Below are 18,442 nucleotides of genomic sequence, written 5' to 3'. Positions count from 1 at the left end.
AATTATTCAGTCTGGTGGTTAACAAGAGGCTTTCCTTGTTTTGAAGTTGTAGCTTTTGTCAACCATTGAGATCATTTTGAGTCTTAACTCCACCTCTCTTTTGCACCCCTGTTCCCTCAACAACAGTCATGTATGACTTCTGTCTGCCTCTGCCTCAAGTGCTGGGATTACAGGCTAAGGCCTCGCTTTATGGAGTGCTGGCAAATGGAACGAGGGCTTTGTGCATGCTAGGCAAGTAGTCCTCCTATTGAACTCCAGCACCTGCCCCAGACTCTCGTTCTTGTTTTAAAGGCTGGCTAGCAGGATGGAGGAGGCACAGCAGACTTCCTAGCACTGCTCTTCTAATCAGTGGTTTTCAACCTTCCTGATCCTGTAGCCCTTTAATACAGCTCCTCATATTCTGGTGACCCCATTGTTGCTATTCATAACTATAATTTTGTTACTGTTGTGAATCATACTGCGCTATGTGGCCCTTGTGAAAGGGTCCTTTGACCTTGCCTCCCCCCACCAGCCCCCTGAAAGGGCTGCAACCCATTGGTTGAGAACCACTGTCCTAACACAAACTGAGCATAGTTTAGGGTCAGTAATACTTGGAGTTTTTCTGACAGAGTTGGATAGCCTCCTAGCAAACCAGAGCAAGAAGCTCTTTAGTCCTTTGATTCCTGCCCCCTCTGGTAAACAAGTTTAGGCAGCCTCTTAAGTGCACAGATGAAAACCCTTGGAGGATGGGTCCAGTATGGTGCTGGAAGTGCCAATTTGCCCAGTTACGTCTTCATTCCTTTCACCATAGTACAAAGGCATTATCAGTCCATCCAAGGTTTGCCAGTTAGTGCCCCTGCCTATGAATGAGTCACTAGTGGAGAGAGCAAATGAGGTCAGAGCTATCTACCTGCCCGAGGAGACCTCTGTGGATGGGGTATTAGTTTTCCCACCTTCAGCATGTTAACATTTTAAACTGGGTTGTTTTTTATTGTGGGGAGCTGTCTTGTTCATTGGAGAGTGTTGACCTGTGTGAACTAGCAAGAGTAACTTCCCAAAGGTCCCTGGAAGGCAGCGATGCCCTCTCTAGAACTCCTGCTCTGGAGGAACATTGCCTGCCACACTTGGGATAGGTTTAAGTTAAATGTCGTATGCAGGCCGTGTCCTGCTAACCTGATTATGATATGGATATTAGCGGCACTGCCTCTAAGTGAGCCTGTCTTTAGACCAGCTCTGGAGCCTTTGTTTTCTGGTGGTAATCTATATCTGGTTGAAGAATGTCCTGGACACTTTCCCCGGCAGGGGAGACGTGTGTACAAACAGTTGTTGATGCAGGTGTTTAGCTGATGATGCATGTCCAAAGAGAAGAGGAACTTCCTATCTGGAACGGCTTCAGGGAGCTTCCTTGTCCTGTGCCTTTAAGGGGAGATTACAGAATGTCAGTTGTTCTCTGGAGCCAACCCAAAATTTGGCTGCTGGTATTTGTTTCCCTTATGTGACTACCCTCCACTGCCTCACCCCCTAGAATTCCAATGCACTGTGATAATCCTCTCCACCCCCACTACCAACTAAATGGGGAGGAGGCAAAGAAACTTTTTACATTATGTCAAACTTTTTCTAGTTCTCTTTTTAAAAAGTATCGCCCCTAGACAAAGAACTACAGACAACTGAATACTGAGAGAAAGAGAAATGGTCTTCCCTAATTGGTGATTCAATATTAAGTGGTCAGCCCTGAAAACACATATACAAGTCATATTATAAAGGCTGAGCAGGTTGTATTTATATATTTAAGAATGATGGGCTGGAGAGATGGCTCAGCGGTTAAAAGCACTGACTGCTCTTCCAGAGGTCCTGAGTTCAATTCCCAGCAAACACATGGTGGCTCACAACCATCTGTAATGGAATCCAATGCCCTCTTCTGGTGTGTCTGAAGACAGTGACAGTGTACTCACATACATGGAATAAATAAATACATACATACATACATACATACATACATACATACATCCAAAAAAAAGAATGAGTGTGTGTGTGTGTGTGTGTGTGTGTGTGTGTGTGTATCCATACACATATGCAAGTAACAGCTACTAAAGATAAAGAGGCTATGAATTTGAAAGAGCAAGGCTAACATGGGAGAGGTTGGAGGTAGGAAATATAATGTCTAATAAAAAATCACTTAAAAAGTATTCCCACTTAGTATTTTTAGTGTGAGCATCCTTGATGCAATCTGAGCTTCTCCCATTGTGTTGTCTTAGAAAGCCTAGTGCCTCAGAAAATGTCGAATGGAATGTCATCAAAAATGCTAATAGATCTCACTTTTGATAGCAAAAAGATGTTTAAACAACTAATAAATGTATCAGAAACCAAAGAAAAGGACTAAGCGCTTTGATTTGATTGTATGCTTTATGTATAATGTCAGCACCTAGCATTCTCAACTACAAGTCATCATACAGTTTTGTATAAAAAGAAATTCTGTTTCTTAAAAAAAAAGATGCAATCTATGCAAAAATATGTTTATTGTTAAATAAATTATTAAGTGAACATGAGTTATGGAGATCACACATACTGAAGAACTAGACAGTTAATTTTATTGCTATGTGCAGGGATGAGTACAAATGGTCTCAGACTTAGCCTGGGCCCTTAAAAACTATGCTGGAGCCAATGCTGGCTGCTGAGGAGGCTGAAGCAGGTAGGGTCCTTTAAGCTAGGAGTTCAAGGCTAGCCTGGACAGCATGGGAAGACCCGGGCAATTTGAAGCTAGATGACCATGCATGTGCAGTGAGCCATGAACTTGTGGGGACATGTAGCAGCTCTGACCTGGCAGTTGGTACAGTTGGCTTCTTTGCCAAGAAAAAGTTAGTCCCACAGGCAATCCAGTCAGGTCACTGCCCAAAGGCAGCACTGTGCTAAAGGACTGTCTCCTGCCAAATGGGTATTTCCCCAGTCTCAGCTGTCCTAATTGGAAAACGTAGCCATGAAAAGAATGTACTTCTTCTTATCTTCATTAAGACTACAACACAATCTGTCCTTCTCAAGGATGGTACAAGATTCATGGGAACCACTCCAGAGGCCCTCATAAGATTTTCCTGCCACCAGTGTTGTACCTGAACATAAGAACGTTGCTTAGCGGAGCACAGTGTCACAAACCTGGGAGGTAGAGGTACAAGTTTGAGAACAGCCTGGTCTACAAAATGAGTTTTAGGACAGCCAGGGCTACATAGAGAAACCCTCTGGGGAGTAGGGGAAGACTTGTGTAAGAGAAACAACTTTCTTAATGTCAGTCGGAGTGAGACTCAGTAGTTAAGAGCTTTCTGTCTTTCAGAGACGTAAGTTCAGTCCCCAGCACTCCCAGCGCTCACCACCACCTATAATCAACTGCAGGTCCAGGAGATACGCTGGCTTCTGAGAACTCTGTACTCACATGTACAGACCCACACAGGAACACACAAACAACACATAATTTAAAAATATTTAAAAAACAACTTGGTTAAGCAGCATAGCAAATAAGCCTTTATGTGGAACTGAAAGGTTGGTTTGGTGTAAAGTTCATACTATGCCCTGGTTCTTACACAGAGAGCACTTTTGCTCCTTGGAGACAGTTAGCAGTGCCCAAGACACTTTTCCTTCTTTTGTTCTTTCTTTCCTTGTCTTTTCTTTCCTTTTAAAGATAGGATCTGACTGAGTATCCCTGGCTAGCCTCAAACTCACATACCTATCCCTGTGTCCTGAATGCTGTCACTGACAGGGGCACTGCTAATAGTATCTAGTGATTGCGGCTGACTATGCTAAAATACACAGGAAAGTCCCTTACAATAAAAATTACACAACCCTCTTTTAGAAAATAGCAGTTGCTTTTTAACCTTCCTTCAGATTCCACATAATGTTTGGATTAGCTGGTGAAATCATTTGGGGACAGTGCGTAGAGAAGCTTATGTGGCTCCCCTCACATTTTTGAAAAAAATAGTTAAGAAATAGGATTGCTTCCTGGGGGACTTCTAAGGTCAGAAACTTTGGGGCTTATTTGACTCAGTGGCTAAAGAATTTTCTTGTGCTTCACCAGTCCCTGCCCCACCCTGCCACAAGGTTACTGCTGTGGACATCAATCAGCTGTGTATCTCAAACTACTTCCTGTAGGGTGTGTTGTGGAATGGCATCAGCCCCTGCACCAGATGGGAGTGCTGGTCTCTGTGTCATTTTATCAAACTCGATAGTTGGAACAAAGGATTCTCTGTTAGGAGAATCTGTTAGGAGAAAGGGAGCTGGTGCAGTCAGACAGCCCGTGTGCACGCAAATGGTTCCCACCCACAGAAAAGGGAGACATAAATTATTCTGTAGCCTTCTAAAACTAGGGTTCCCAGGGTGGATTTCCTGGGCATTTTTCTTCACCCTAGTTTTGGCAGTATTCCTTATGCTCCCAAATTAATGCACGAGCCAGCTGACCTGGTGAATTAAGTGGTGGGATCCTTCAAAACTGATCTATTTCTTTGTCCCAGTATTCAGTCTTTTTCTTCAGTCTTTGACTAAGTACTTGATCTCCACTGTTTTTCTAGTCCTGTTTCTGATATAGTCCTGCACTCCAATTATTTATCCGAGTCATACCTAATACATCTGAACTATTATAGTTCTACTCTTCATTTGAAGGCATAACTCACGTCCCATCTTATTATAAAGTATATCTGTCCTTTCCAACTTACTCCTCCTCATAATTTAAATCACTTAGCTCACTGTAACTTGTTTGGTCTTATTAACTAATACCTAACTTGGATACCTTGTAATTATATTATTTTTCCAACAAAACTATTCTTATGCCTTTCACATGAAGACAAGTGAAATATTTAACTGATTAGGTGGATTTTTTTTTTTTATTTCTCATAAACCACATGAGCTCTAGGATTCAAAATGGTATCTGGGCATGGTGGGACACACCTGAAATCCCTGTACTCAGGATGCTGAGGAAGGAGAACTGTGGATTTGTGACCAGCCAAAGAGTAGCAATACCTAGGCAAGTTGAAAATTTAGGTCATGGTACCTTAATACAACTTTTAACATCACACACACACACACACACACACACACACACACACACACACACACACCACACACACATTTATTTATTTATTTATTTATTTATTTATTTATTTATTTATAAGCTCATAGACAGCAAGGTTCTAAGGCCATTTTGACTTTTGTGCTCTATAAGTCACTATTATTTTCAAATCACTAATCGGAATTAGCTAGAACACAGCTCAGTGACTTCCCTAGCCCCTCAGTTGCTCATCAGATCAGCTTTAATGACCTCAGAGTCCTTGGCCTAATTAACTTTAGCTTTCATCGTACACCACATTATCTTCCTCTGTTGCCATACAGTGAATGGCAACTACTAAGTCAGCATCTGTAAGAGAGACGAGTCTTAATATTAATCAGCCTTTAATTAAAACATCAAAGTATAAAAGGAAAAATCACCAGCTTTGTTTTAAAGACAATCAGCTTTTAAAAAGACATAATTCATCTCTCTGTAGTGTCAACCTAGACTGAGATGTTTTACAAGAAATCTTTATGTATGACTTCAGTAAATATGTTTCTAATGTGCTCGAATATGTGTATACATGATCCAAAGGAAGAACATACGGATTTAAGGAAACTAAAGGAAAGTTGATCTTACTTGAATTTACATGTCATTCAAGCAAACCATCTAAGATCTGTCATTTTACAGTTAATTCCCAAAAGATGAGCCTTTTTGGTCTCTCTCTTTCCTCCCCCCCCCCTCTCTCTCTCCAAAGAGAAGGGGTGCAAGAAAGGAGGCTGGTACTTGTAGATGTCAGACAGCCTATGAGAGTTGGTTCTTTTCTTCCACCATTTGAGTTCCAGAAACTGTTCTCAAGTCATTGCCCTTGATGACAAGCACCTTTATCCACTGAGCCATCTAGCAAGCCCCTTGGTCTAGTTCTTTAACCCCTAACCTGAATTGTATATTTGTTCATTTGAGATCAGTGATGAGGATTACTTGAGTAGGTACTAGAGATGGGACTCAATGGTAGCACACTTACTAGTGTGCACATGGTCCTTTGTGTGATCCCCACAGACACCAGGTAACAAGATCAAAGAAATGCTTTACAAAAATCTCAGTATTGTTCTGCCTTATTTTCTCATATTTGAGAAGGGTACCTGCAGTAAGATTGTTTAGTAATTCAGCCCATAAAAGCAACTTTGTGATAGTTCTGCCACTTTGAAACCAAAAAAGAAAAGGCTGTTAAGTCCCAGAGAAAGCCATCCTATGATGTTCTCAGCAAAGCTTCCCCTGGACTTCCTGACTAGGTCAGAACCCCCTGACTCATGTGTTTATAGCATGGTTTGCTTCTCTTTCAGAGTCCTTATATAGCTAAAGTGAGTGTCTATCTCATCTACTAAGATGTAGGTACCTGACCATGTCTCATTAAGATATCTCAGTTCCTAGACAGTCTGGGGCCAAGTAGGTCCCAAGAAATATTTATTTAACAAATAAACAGAATTAAAAATACAACTTTGAGTAAGAGGTATAGCTCAGCCATAAGAGATAAGCCTAGATATATGTACGGCTCTGTTTAAAAAAGAAGAGAAATCAATACAACCTCAGGGAACTAGAGAGTCAGCACGGAAGATGATTTCTTGTTCACGAAGAGGACCCAGGTTCCGTTGCAGCACCGTGTGGTAGCTCATGTTCACGGTCAGTTCAAGGTGGTCTGGAACCTTTCTCCAACTTCCACAGGCAGCAGGCATGCACGCATACAGACAAAACAGGTATACGCGTAGAGTGTTTTGTTTTGTTTTGTGTTCGAGACAGGATTTCTCTGTAGCCCCGTCTGTCCTGGAACTCACTCTGCAGACCAGGGTGGCCTTCAACTCAGACATCTACCTGCCTCTGCCTCCCAAGTGCTGCAATTAAAGGTGGGCACCACCACCGCCGGTCCTATATATAGTTTTTTTAAGAATATGACTTCAGTAGTGCAGGTATGGGGTGGGGAGGTCAAGAAAACAAAAGATCACTGCCTGGAAAAGAGACATCATGATAACACTGTGCTGTGGAGCCAAAAAGAAGAGAATTTTGAAGGATGGCAGATCCTTCCGTGCAGCCATTATCCTTAACCTCTGCTGTCTAACTTAGCACCATCACTGCTGAGACTGTTCCCTAGAAGGATTCATTGACTTCTTACTTGACTAATCTGGTGACATTGTCTTCTTTCTTAAAAACTTGATTTTAGGGACTGAAGAGATGGCTTAGTCAGTATATAACCTACCATACAAGCATAAGAACCTGAGTTCAGATCCCAAAACTTCATAGAAGAAGTCAGACGCAGTGGCACAGGTATCTGTAACGCCAGAGATGATGGTGAGGGTAGTGAGAGACAAGTAGGTGCCTAGAGCTCAGTGGCCTGCCAGACTAGTGTAATGCATGGACTCAGGGTTAGTGAGAAACCCTGTCCCTAAGAATAAAATAGAATGGAGTAGAGGAAGGCATTGATCTCTGGCTTCCGGGTGCCCGTGTGCATGCATATCTCCATGCACATACCTCCACAAACAGGAGAAAGGTCAGGTTGAGGCTGGCCTCAAGCTCCTGGTTCTCTTGCCTCACCCTCCCAAGTTCTAAGTTTTCAGGTGTCTTCTCCCATGCCTAGCACCTACTTACTGTCTTGGCATTGTTCTCTCCCCATCTCTTCTGGGATGATCTGTTTCCTTCTGGGTTTGCCTTCTTACCTCCTCTTTCTGTCATCTGTTGTTTTCTCTCTCCACATTCACCATGCTGAGGTGGCCAGCTGTCTCCACATTGTTCCATGGTGAAGGGCTTCTGTATCTCTACCCCAAAGTGGAATCTTTTGTGTGACAGGCTATTCTAAACAGCCCCACATGAATTGTCTTTGAATACTCTAAATGGAATGAATCAAATCTCTTCTTCCCCTACTGCTTTGTAAGTTCCACCATGCCCTTGGTAACCCCAGAGTAATAGTATAGCATTATCTTTATTTTCTCTCCAGCCTCCACTTTCTACCCAATTAGCAAGACCAAATCTGACTCTCCAGGTTTTTCGCCATCCTTTGCCACTTTTGTCCTTGTTTGTACTAACTTTGTTTCTTTTCTTCTTTTTAAGACAAGTATATTTACCACTTCTGGGTTCAAATGTTAAAGATTTAGAGTTTCAAGAGACACAAAAAGAGTTAGATGTCAGCAGAGTGAGCACTGGGGCCTCCACACAATTTCTGATAACTTACTTACTTGCGTATTTCTGGAGATAAGGTCTTATTCTGTAGCTCAGCCTAGCCTCCAATTATCTTAATTCTCCTATCTCAACTTCGTGAATGTTGGCATTGAGACATGAGCCACCATACCTGACTTAAAGTTAACTAAATCTTGTAATACTTTTCTAAATAAGCCACGCATGTCCTTGGCTTGGGCCTCTGGGCTTGAGCTTCTTACCATTCTAATATCTTTCCTTCCACAAAACCTCTGTTTAAGCCATGTTGAATTAAAATTTGCTTCCTGGGAACTTTGTTTTTGCTGAGCATGGTAGAGCATACTGTAATCCCAGCACATAAAGATGAGGCAGGAGGAGCCTCACTAGGTTGAAGCAGCCTAGGCTGACACAGCAAATATTTAGTTCAAGAACAAAGCGTCCCGTTTCTAGCTCCTCACTTGAAATAGCTTGTTTTTACCATTCTGTGTCTCTAAATCCCAATTTCATGAGCTGAGAATGTACCTCAGTTGGTAAAATGCTTGTATAGCATGCACAAGGTTCTGGGTTTTCTCTCTACCACCATATACACTTAAATGGTACACATTTATGTCTGCACTTAAGAAGTTAAGGCAAGAGGAACAGAAATTGAAGGACATCCTTAGCTACATAGCTAGTCAAGCCTGGACTACATGAGACCCTGCTTATAAATAAATAATAAATATCCTAATGAACAAATGCCCCCTCCATGAAGCTTTCTCACATTTCTCTTACCTTCCTGTCTCCTGCCTTCTGCCAGGTCTTTTCTAACCTGTAAAACCTCCCTGCTTTTGTTGTCATCTCTGACTTGGTAACTAATCATTAATCTAAATAAGGAATCAACACCGTCTTTTGGAAAGTCTACAAGCAGCAAGGGTTTTCAGTGGTTATGAGAGTTCCTTTCTAGTGTGTGGAAAATTTTCCTTTGAGTTCAGGAATACACAAGAACTCAAATACATTCAAAACCCTTTGTTTCCCATTTAAGACAAATTTCACACTGTACTCTGCTGGTCTGTGTACCACTCTGTAACTAACTTTTTTTTAAAAAAGATTAATTTATTTTATGTGAGTACATTGTTGCTTTCTTAGGACACACCAGAAGAGGGCATCAGATCCCATTACAGATGGTTGTGAGCCACCATGTGGGTGCTGGGAATTGAACTCAGGACCTCTGGAAGAGCAGTCAGTGTTCCTAACCACTGAGCCATCTCTCCAGCCCCAACTATCTTTATAGTAACAAAAACACAAAGCATCGTAGGTTACTGATGCCCAACAAGCACAGACTTCATACTGTGGCATTTCCACTTGCCTCGGAATAAGGATTGTGTCTAGATATGCTAAGATGAAAGGCAGTTTGTAGATTTAAAATTCACAAGATCCAATGGTATGAGCATGTGAGAGGATTCCACCCAGCTCACTTTAACTAGGAAGACAGCAGGAAGGAACTAGACAGGTCAACAATGCTTTCTTCTAGGTTCACTGAAGGAAAAGCTAACACCAAATTCTGTTCTTAGGAATTTCAAAATGTGTAGGGAATGAATTCCTTGAGCTCTATAATCAACTGACTGAAAGCTAATTTGAAATGTAGCTTGAACACATCCATTTGTGGTTTCTGGTGGAGAAAGTATGAGAAGAGGTACTCTGAGGCTCCCTGTGTTTCTCCCTTAAAAGTTTAGTGGGGCGTGTGAGATGTACAGATGCTTTTTATTTTTGTTTTTTTGGGTTTTTTTTTGTTTTGTTTTGTTTTTGGTTATAGTTGTCAGGGCAGCAAGAGAAAACCGAATCAGGTATTTACTTCAGTCACTGAGATGACTACTGGCAGAATTCCAAAACTAAAACTGAAGAGAAACTCATGAACAGATAAAAAGAAGACATAAAGAAAGAGCCCTATGCTTTCTCTCCTTGCTTCTATTCAAAACACACCAATGATTAAAAAATCAATCAATCAATCAATCTAGGAGGCTTTTTGCTTGCTGTATTTGTTTTTGAAGGGGTAGGTAGGTTGTGTGAGTCTATGGTGTGTGTGCATCTCTCTGTCTCTGTCTGTCTGTCTGGGATGGAGAGGTCCTCACTGTAGAGCAGGATGACTTTAAGCTTATGGAGATGCCTGCTCTGCTTTTTGCATGAGAGGACTGAGGCCGTCAACTCCTATGGAATCTTTACTGGAGGCTCTGTTTAATAATTTAGGAAGTTTCTGTGTGGTATTTTAACACTTTAATTAAACAGAGTGTGACTAAAAGTGATAAACCATTTGAGTCTGAACCTTGGTTGCTAGATAGTTCCATTTATTTATCTGACACTGATGAGAAGAGTAAAACCCTTTGGGGAAGGGTTAATTAGGAAAAGACTGACCTGATTGGCACCTGACTTGGTGAGGAAACAGGAAAAGAATTTATCTGTGAAGGTTGTGATTCCACATCAAGACTATTCTTTATAATAGAATAACCACCCACCCTTAATTCCAGAGCCAGAATTCCTCAGATTCTTGTAACCAGAGGGGGCCCTGGCGTGCTAAAGAGTCTGTTATGATATCTGAACACTTGGTGAATGTGTTTGGCCAGGAAAACTTGCAAGTGAAATTAATCCTGTCCTCCTTGGTTTTCCAGTTGCATTGAGTAATTACAACAAACTTAAAACCTGGATTCCATGGATTGTGCAGTGTCAGATCTGTAGATTGATTTGCTCTTAGGATCACAGTGTATCAGGGGTTGAAGGGACTCAAAAACACATCCTGAATAAACTTCAAGATTTTGTGAATCTGTTTCCTGAGATTGCTATGCCACGTGGCTGCTTACATTTCTGCTCACATTCCTTTGGGGTCAGGAAAAGTCACTCTTTTAGGGGACACCTTATTCTTTGGATAGCTGTGAGGAAAGTGATGATTTGAAATCTGCCCTTGGATCTTGCTGTGCCAGTTTAAGGAGACATTCAGCACAAATTTCCTTCCTCCCACAGTCCCAGCTCCTCAGATACTTAATGTCGATCACATCCCCTGGAACTTGCTCTCCATCCAATGTTCTGTGTTCACAGAACAGTGTTCTAGTGTCTTGCACTGTTGCACCAGGGGGTCACAGGATTCTAGACAGCTTTTTGAAGTTTTAACTTGAAAGAATAGGATATCTAGAATAAAACAATACAGTTTACAATGTTTCAGTATTCTCTTCTGTTTACAGATGGAAGGTCTTTGTACTTACGTGGGTAGAATTGATAGCTTCTTTTGGGGTGAGGAAAGAAGGTGTCTTTTACTGACTAGTCTGCCCATGGGCTTCGGCTTGTAACTCATTTTTGCCAAGGAGTTTCTGGCTCCTCAAATAAGTCTAAGGCTTAGCTCCAAGCTTCACTGCCAAATCACACACCAGTGAGTGGTTTTATTTACTGTTTGTGTGGAGAGTAGAAATAACTTTTTCCTAAGTTCTACCATCTATATTAATCACTTGGACCAACAGGACTTTGGACTAACCTTTGGATTTTAACTAACCTTTTTCATCTTCAAAAATCAGAGGACCATTATAAAGGGAGTCAAGTATCACACCTCACAAGGACGCAAGCTACCTCTGGCAGGCAGGCTTCTGGGTTGCTCTTTGTACTTTTCTTAACAGGTACAGGGTCTCTAGATAGCTTTTCTAAGATCCAGAATGTAATGTGTAGGATTGTGTAATACATTTCTCTAATATTTTCTGTTTTGAGACTTGAAATACAGACTCATGTTTCACTGAGAGAAGCCTCAGAGGCTCAGGTTTCCTTGAATGTGTGCAGCAGTAAAAACCAATCAAGGTGTTGGGCCTGGGCTGTTCCTGCCAGTGTCCTCTCTGCACTTCAACCTGCACCCCATTTTCCGGTCGTTAAGACCGCTGAAGTCTGAGCAGAGAAGTCCAGGTGGCGTAATGGGCCAAGATCTGACGCACTTGAGAAGGGAAACTGTGCCTAGAGTTTGTCCAATAACTTGGTTCCTGAGTCTAACTCAATTCCTTGGCATACCAAGAAAAGGCTGTGTTTAAGGCTAGTCAGTTCTTTGGTCAGCGCCAGAGGTGACATTGGAAAAATACAAGGACAGTGTGGCAGAGCTGGAGCCTAGAGTAGTGCAGACCGCCCACCCTAGCCCGTAGGTCTCTACCGGCAGATGGGGCCCCGAGTGGCCCTAGCCACAACCGGCTGGCAGTGGGAGAGGCGGGGGCGCCCCTTCTGGGTTCGCCCTTGTGCTGGGCTCGCATCCCAGGGGTTGGAAAGAAGCGGGGGCGTAGGGGCCGGGCCAGCGATATGAGGGCGGGGCTTTCCTTTGTCAGGAGATTTGTCCGGCGTGACCAGGACTGCTCCTCTCCTCTCACCCTCGCGGGCGGGGACACTACTACGCCCGCGGGTGTGGAGGGAGTGAGCTAGAGGGGGTGAAGGATGAGCTGGAGTCCCTGGCCCCAACCCCAGGAAGCCCCTCCCTTGCCGCCTTGGCTTCCAATCCTTGCCCCCGCCCCCTCCCCTCCCGGCGGGGCTCCCTGCAGGCCCCGCCCCCGTCCTCCTCCCTTGCAGTCGGCGCCGCGCGCTCCCGGGCTTCCAAGGGGGCTGCCCGGGCGGGGCAGCGGCAGTGGCGGGGCTGGAAAGGGGAGGAGATCCGCCCGCCACCCGAGCACTTCCAGCCAGCGGCGTGTGAGCGGGCCGCGCGGCGTTAGAGAGGCGGGCTCGCCCCCCTCGTGCGGCCGGAGCGGAGCCTTTTGTTCCCGGCCAGAAGTTTGCATGCCGGGACCGTGACAGCTGCGGACGGGGAAAACGGCTCCAGGGCCCGCGGCGTGGTGGAGAAAAGAGGCGACTGCTTGTCATGCAGCCCACGACGCGGCGGCTGGGGGCCGGGGACCTGCAGTGGCCGGGGAGGCGGCGCCCACAGGACACGGGACTTTCTGCTGCCGGAGGGACAAACTAACTTCCTGAGCGCTAGACCCAAGGCCGGCCCGCCAGGAGCCACCTGCAAGGTTGCGGTGAGGCGACCCTGGCCCTCCGGGGCGCGAGGCATGGCGCGGGTTTGCGGGCGGTGCTAAGTGAGTCCTTCAGACTACCTCTTGGTCGCTGCCGCAGCCTGCCCGCCTTCTGAAAGGCCCAGCGTGGGCCTCCACTCGCCTTGTTTTGCGGCCACGATACAGTGTTGGCTTGGAAGCCACAACAATGCCATGATGTTTTGGAGACAGGAAGCCCCAAGCTGGCCCCGAATGAAGGACTTCCTGTGTTTAAAGTTGCAGGAATATCCGCTGACCAGCCCTGTTCAAATGCAAACACCCCAACTAGAGAGGACGAATGGCTAATTCAGACCAGCTGGACTCTTCGGGGCTCAACACAGGATAAAAATGAAAGGAATTCTTAGGAGCTTGGACCATACTTGAAAGCTAGAGAGGGTGTGCCATTGTTATTAAAGGACATAGTTGGTATAAATTTTCTGCTTCCAACTCAGCTTCGGTGAGAATAGAGTGAAACTAGATATTGAATAAGATTTGTCAATATCAAATGATTTTTTGCAGACTGAATTTGAAGGGACAGTACTCTTTAGAAAAGTAAAACCAGAAGCCATACAAGTAATTGTTTTATGCTTGTTGATTAAATAATATCATTTGTCTGTCTGCAATTATGAGGCTGCTAGCCTGTGAGGAAAAACCTGTTTGTCTTAGAGTTTTTCCCAGAATGGTTTCAAATTGGAACTTCCAGATCTTTCTGGAAGGCAGATGCAATTGGTGGTTTGGAGTATAAACATGTAAGAGAACTTACAATTCATATAGAATGTATTTTGAGAGAACCTGTGAAAAAAAACTTTTTGAAAGCTTGATGGTTCATCTTTATTGAAAAAGTATGGGTAAGCCACTTAGCAGGCCAGACTGTTTAAGGAGGAACCCCACCTGCCTGGGTAAAGGGGAAGATGAGGACGGCTATATAGAAGATTGCTATGTTCCACAGAGGTCCATATACGATACGATGCGGATAAATGAACAGATTGACCAGGGGTCAAAACTTAATCAGACGTCAAAAAGCACCATGGAGAAGATGGACGGAAGTACCCTATCCAGCAATGGTACATTAGGAGCATCATCTAATGTTTTTGAATCTAGAGTACCAGAAGGCAAGAAGCTGGATGAGAGGATAATATTTGATGCATTAAAGCTAAGCAGTGATGTGCAGAAGTCAGCACCTGTGCCACCCAGACGTCGGCCAAATGCAGAGCGCAAAGATAATGTTAACAGGAGATCCTGGAAGTCCTTCATGCCACCCAACTTCCCAGAATTTGCAGAAAGGATGGAGGCTTCTCTGAGTGAAGTCTCAGAAGCTGGTGCTTCAAATCCTTCCTTGCATGAGAAAAAAGAATCCAGTTCTGCATTGACAGAAAGTTCTGGTCAGTTTGACCACAGGGAACCTCAGTCTGAGTCCGTTACTTTGGAACACATGTCCAAATCTGTAGATATTCCAGAAGTACAAAATGTAAAAAATTTGAGAGACTGCCAGGACTTCAGATTCCAACAGCACAGTGAGAGCTCTCCCCATGAATTCCAGCCTCTAGACTCAGAAGCTGCTGCAGCAAGTGGTAACACAGATGAAATGCAGGACCACAGATTCTCAAGTGCAACCTGGCCCAGGGCCATGAAAAGTTCTTCCAAGGGAGGCTTGGGTGAGAAGCAGCACCCCCTTGGGGACACTGCCTGCACTGTGGAACTACCACCTCTCTCTCCTTGCCTGAGTGAAGAGCTGTTGGATCCAGAATTACATATTCTTATAACACCCAGCCTGAGAGAAAAAACAGAGTCTGAGTTAAAATTTGAGGAGGATGAGCGATGGATCATGATGGAGGCAGAGGAGGAGTGGGAGGAAGAGAAATTGTCAGAGAAGAGAAAGAGTCTTGTAGTTACAAACGAGGAGACAAGCATGGCAGATCCTTTTGAAGAAAGTGACCAAGCAAACACAGTAGCAGCAGTAGAGGATGGATCTGATTGTGTAGCTGTTCTTGCTCTTCATCAGATGTGCTGCTCTGTTGACCTGCAGCCAACTGGGGATCAACCTGCCTCAGTTCCCGAGGGTACGCCCCCTGACTGCACCTGTGTGCCTACAGGTGAGGATGTTAGCAGTGAGATGAAAAACAGACCTGCTCAGGGGCTAGAGGGTCTGATCTCAGGGCTCCAGTGCCCTGTTGAAGCAGATCAGCTCTCTGACACAGATTCTGTGCAAATGTTTCTTGAACTTGAGAAGGAATGTTTATGTGAAGAAGGAGTAACTTCTTCAGCTGAGCTGCTGAGTCAGGCCTCTTTTGAAGGGCTGGCCCCAACCCAGGATGCAGAAGATTCACTTTTAATTTGTCATTCTCCAGGAGCTGCCTTAGAACAGGAGCAGCATGTGGGTTTTCTAAGTGTGAGGGTAAAGGATCCTGACACTGGATTAGATGGTGAACATTGCAATGCCCTGGAATCTTCTCAGGTGTCTCAAGCTGTTGAACTTAGTGCTCACCCTGATAGTAGGAGGGATACCTCCACTGTTAGCAAGGAGTGTGAAAAAGTGCCTTTTAGCCCTAAGACTGGTGGAAAATTTAAGCCTCTGGCTGATCTGGAGCCACTTGGAGAACTGGACACAGGAGGATTGCTGAACTCTAATCTCAGTGGCTCTTGTGAAGAAAGCCTGCCGGTCTTTATTGCCTCTGAGCCAGCCAAGGAAAATGGCAATCTGTCCCAGGTAGACTGCAGTCAGACTGAGGGCAATGTGGAGGAGTACATGGAAAGGATCCCTCTCAGTTTTGCTTTTAACTATGAACAAGATGTTACCTCAGGACCTGAAGTAGAGGTGTTATCATCTGATTCAAATTTATTAACTGATGAGATTCAGTTAGAAAGTGAAAAGGGAGCTATAATTAGTCAAGAAGATAACAATCTGGCATCTTTGGAAAATATAGACCCTTATGAATTGTCCACGGAGAAAGTTTGTGATAAGGATGGTGAGACAAAAGAGCCGGATTGTCAAGGGAAGCTTTTAGGGAATGGAGCTCCAGCACATTTTCTTACAGACTTCCAGAGGAGGTCTTCTGAGTCAGAGGTTCTGAATCTGCAGCTGCTGGCTGGAGAACTGAGACTCAATAAAGCTGGAGCAGAAACCGTGAGTGATAAAGAAACTCAGCTGAGTGTGACTTTATCACAGGAAGGGGAGGTAGAAATGAGAGGGTTAGATTCAACCCTGAACATTTTTCCAGACGAACAAATCACCAAAGCCAGTAACACTGTACCAGGTTCAGAAGAGTGGATATCCAGCCAACAGATGCCTGCCCCAGCTGCTGTAGTACCCATGGCAGAAGATGCCCTGGATGCTGTAGTACCCATGCCAGGAGAGGATATCCCAGCTGTAGCATTACCTGCTTTGGAGGGGCCTGCTGCCAAAGCCTCTGCCTCAGAGGTGACTGCTGTAGCTACTCCAATAGTGCCCATCCAAAAGGAGGATATCCCAGTAGCTTCAGTGGTTATCTTAATGGAGGATGTTACAGCTGCTGCAATATCAGCTTCAGAACAGACTGCAGCCTCATCTGGTACAGTGCCTCCAGTGGAGACTGTTACAGTGCCCATCATAGATGAGGATGTTACCTCAGAGGAACCTGACACTCAAGCTGCTGAAGTGTTCCTCCCAGAGGAATCTGCCATACCAGCTCCTACAGGGCCCACCTCAGAGGAGCCAGATACTCCAACAGTTACAGTGTCTACTGCAGAGGAGCCTGACACCCGTGCAGGGTCTACACCAGAGGAGTGTACTGTCCCAGCCCTTGAAGAAACTATCCCAGAGAAGTCTGATACTCAAGTGGTTAGTATGTCCATCCCAGAATGGTCTGCTACTCCAGCTACTTCAGTGCCTGCTAAGGAAATTTTCTCTCCTGGTGGACCCTTCCTGGAAGGAACTACCCACACTGATTCAGTGTCCATTGCAGAAGAAACTCCTGTTCTTGAGAATGCTTCCTCTCCAGGAATGTGGATCAAGGAAGGCTTTGATTCTTCAGCATTTGGAATAAAAGAGGTGCCTGGCACAATGCTACATGGGAAAGTGCCTCTGGCTGCAACTGATGGATTAAATTCACATGAGGTAACTGTTGCTCATTTCACTGGCAGAAAAAGCCTAGAGCGTAGTGAGAATTGCAAGTTCTCTCACTTGGTGTTAGCAAGTGGTGGCATAGGTCTGCCCTCCTATCTTTTGTTAATACTGTGCCCCTGGGCTTGTTAATTCTAGATTTTCTATTGAGTTTAAAGGAGAAAGTATCTTAATTTTCTCCAGTATAAAATTTTATTCATTTTTACTTACATATGTTGGAAGCCAAAGTAACACATTTGTAAATAGATGTTGGCTTAAATTTTTAAAAGCTTATTATCAGGAAAGTGTTATTTCTCTTTTGAAAAAAAGAAAAGAAAATATAGTAAACCTGTTTCCTAAAATCTAGAGAGTTCATGTTTTTAGTGATGTGCAGTTAGGTAGAGTTACTCTGAGCTTTCAGTGAGAGGTGTCCTGAGTCTTCTCTCTCAGATTCCTCACTTGGTAAGGCAGAATCCTAAGATGATTGTGAGGATGAAGGGACAATGAGTTTATTTATGGTATCACAAATGCGAGGCTTCAACTGTTGACCACCTCCCTTCATCCTGGAAGTAGATTTGCAGACAACACAGAAGTAGCTTAGGTGAAAGCAGTGTAAACATACAGATGTGTGTTGGGGGTGGGCCGTGGGGTGTATTGGATTGTTTTTGTGTTTTTTTCAAGACTGGGTTTCACTGTGTAGCTCTGGCTGTCCTGGCACATAACTCTGTAGACCAGCCTGGCCTCAAACTCAGAGATCCTCCTGCTTCTACCTCCTGCGTGCTAAAATTAAAGGTATTTGCAGCCACTGCCATCAAAACCTGGCCAAAGACTCTGTTTCTTAAAGCCAGAGGCATACCCAGGGAAAGCTCAGTATGCGCTTAGAGTCATCTTGCAAAATTGCTTTTATGTTCTTAAATCACTTTCCTTTTCTAGACTTTTATTTCTGAAGCTATAAAATGAGAGCATGAACCAGGATACCCGCTTGGGTCTTTGAGCTCCGAGGTATTTGTTTTGTTTTGCTACAGAGTCTTGTCGTATGGTCCAGGCCAACGCTCAAGCTCTATTCTCTCGCCTCTGCCTCCTAAGTGCTGAGAGTACAGGCCTGACTAATTACACCCAGCTCTCAAAAAATCCTTAGACAACAGAATGTGGAAGTGAATAATT

At 44.2% G+C, this 18,442-nt stretch overlaps 2 protein-coding genes across 32 annotated transcripts in view; both read left to right on the top strand.

Moving 5' to 3' along the window:
* Macf1 (microtubule-actin crosslinking factor 1) overlaps positions 1 to 18,442 on the top strand; it is a 325,299-nt gene that overhangs the window by 250,803 nt on the left and 56,054 nt on the right. The gene's annotated exons all lie outside the window — the stretch shown is intronic.
* Macf1l1 (microtubule-actin crosslinking factor 1 like 1) lies at positions 13,269 to 17,431 on the top strand. The gene has a single exon (NM_001291383.1). It carries the CDS (start codon positions 14,045 to 14,047, stop codon positions 17,429 to 17,431), a length of 3,387 nt encoding a protein of 1,128 aa, NP_001278312.1. The 5' UTR covers positions 13,269 to 14,044.

This window comes from Rattus norvegicus, chromosome 5, assembly GCF_036323735.1.
Source record: "Rattus norvegicus strain BN/NHsdMcwi chromosome 5, GRCr8, whole genome shotgun sequence".
In the NCBI taxonomy this organism is placed as follows: domain Eukaryota; kingdom Metazoa; phylum Chordata; class Mammalia; order Rodentia; family Muridae; genus Rattus; species Rattus norvegicus.
This window is presented reverse-complemented; position numbering and strand designations above follow the sequence as displayed.

Excerpts from the sequence above, each read along its gene's own strand:
- Macf1l1 (NM_001291383.1), top strand. The coding sequence starts at position 14,045 with ATGGGTAAGCCACTTAGCAGGCCAGACTGTTTAAGGAGGAACCCCACC.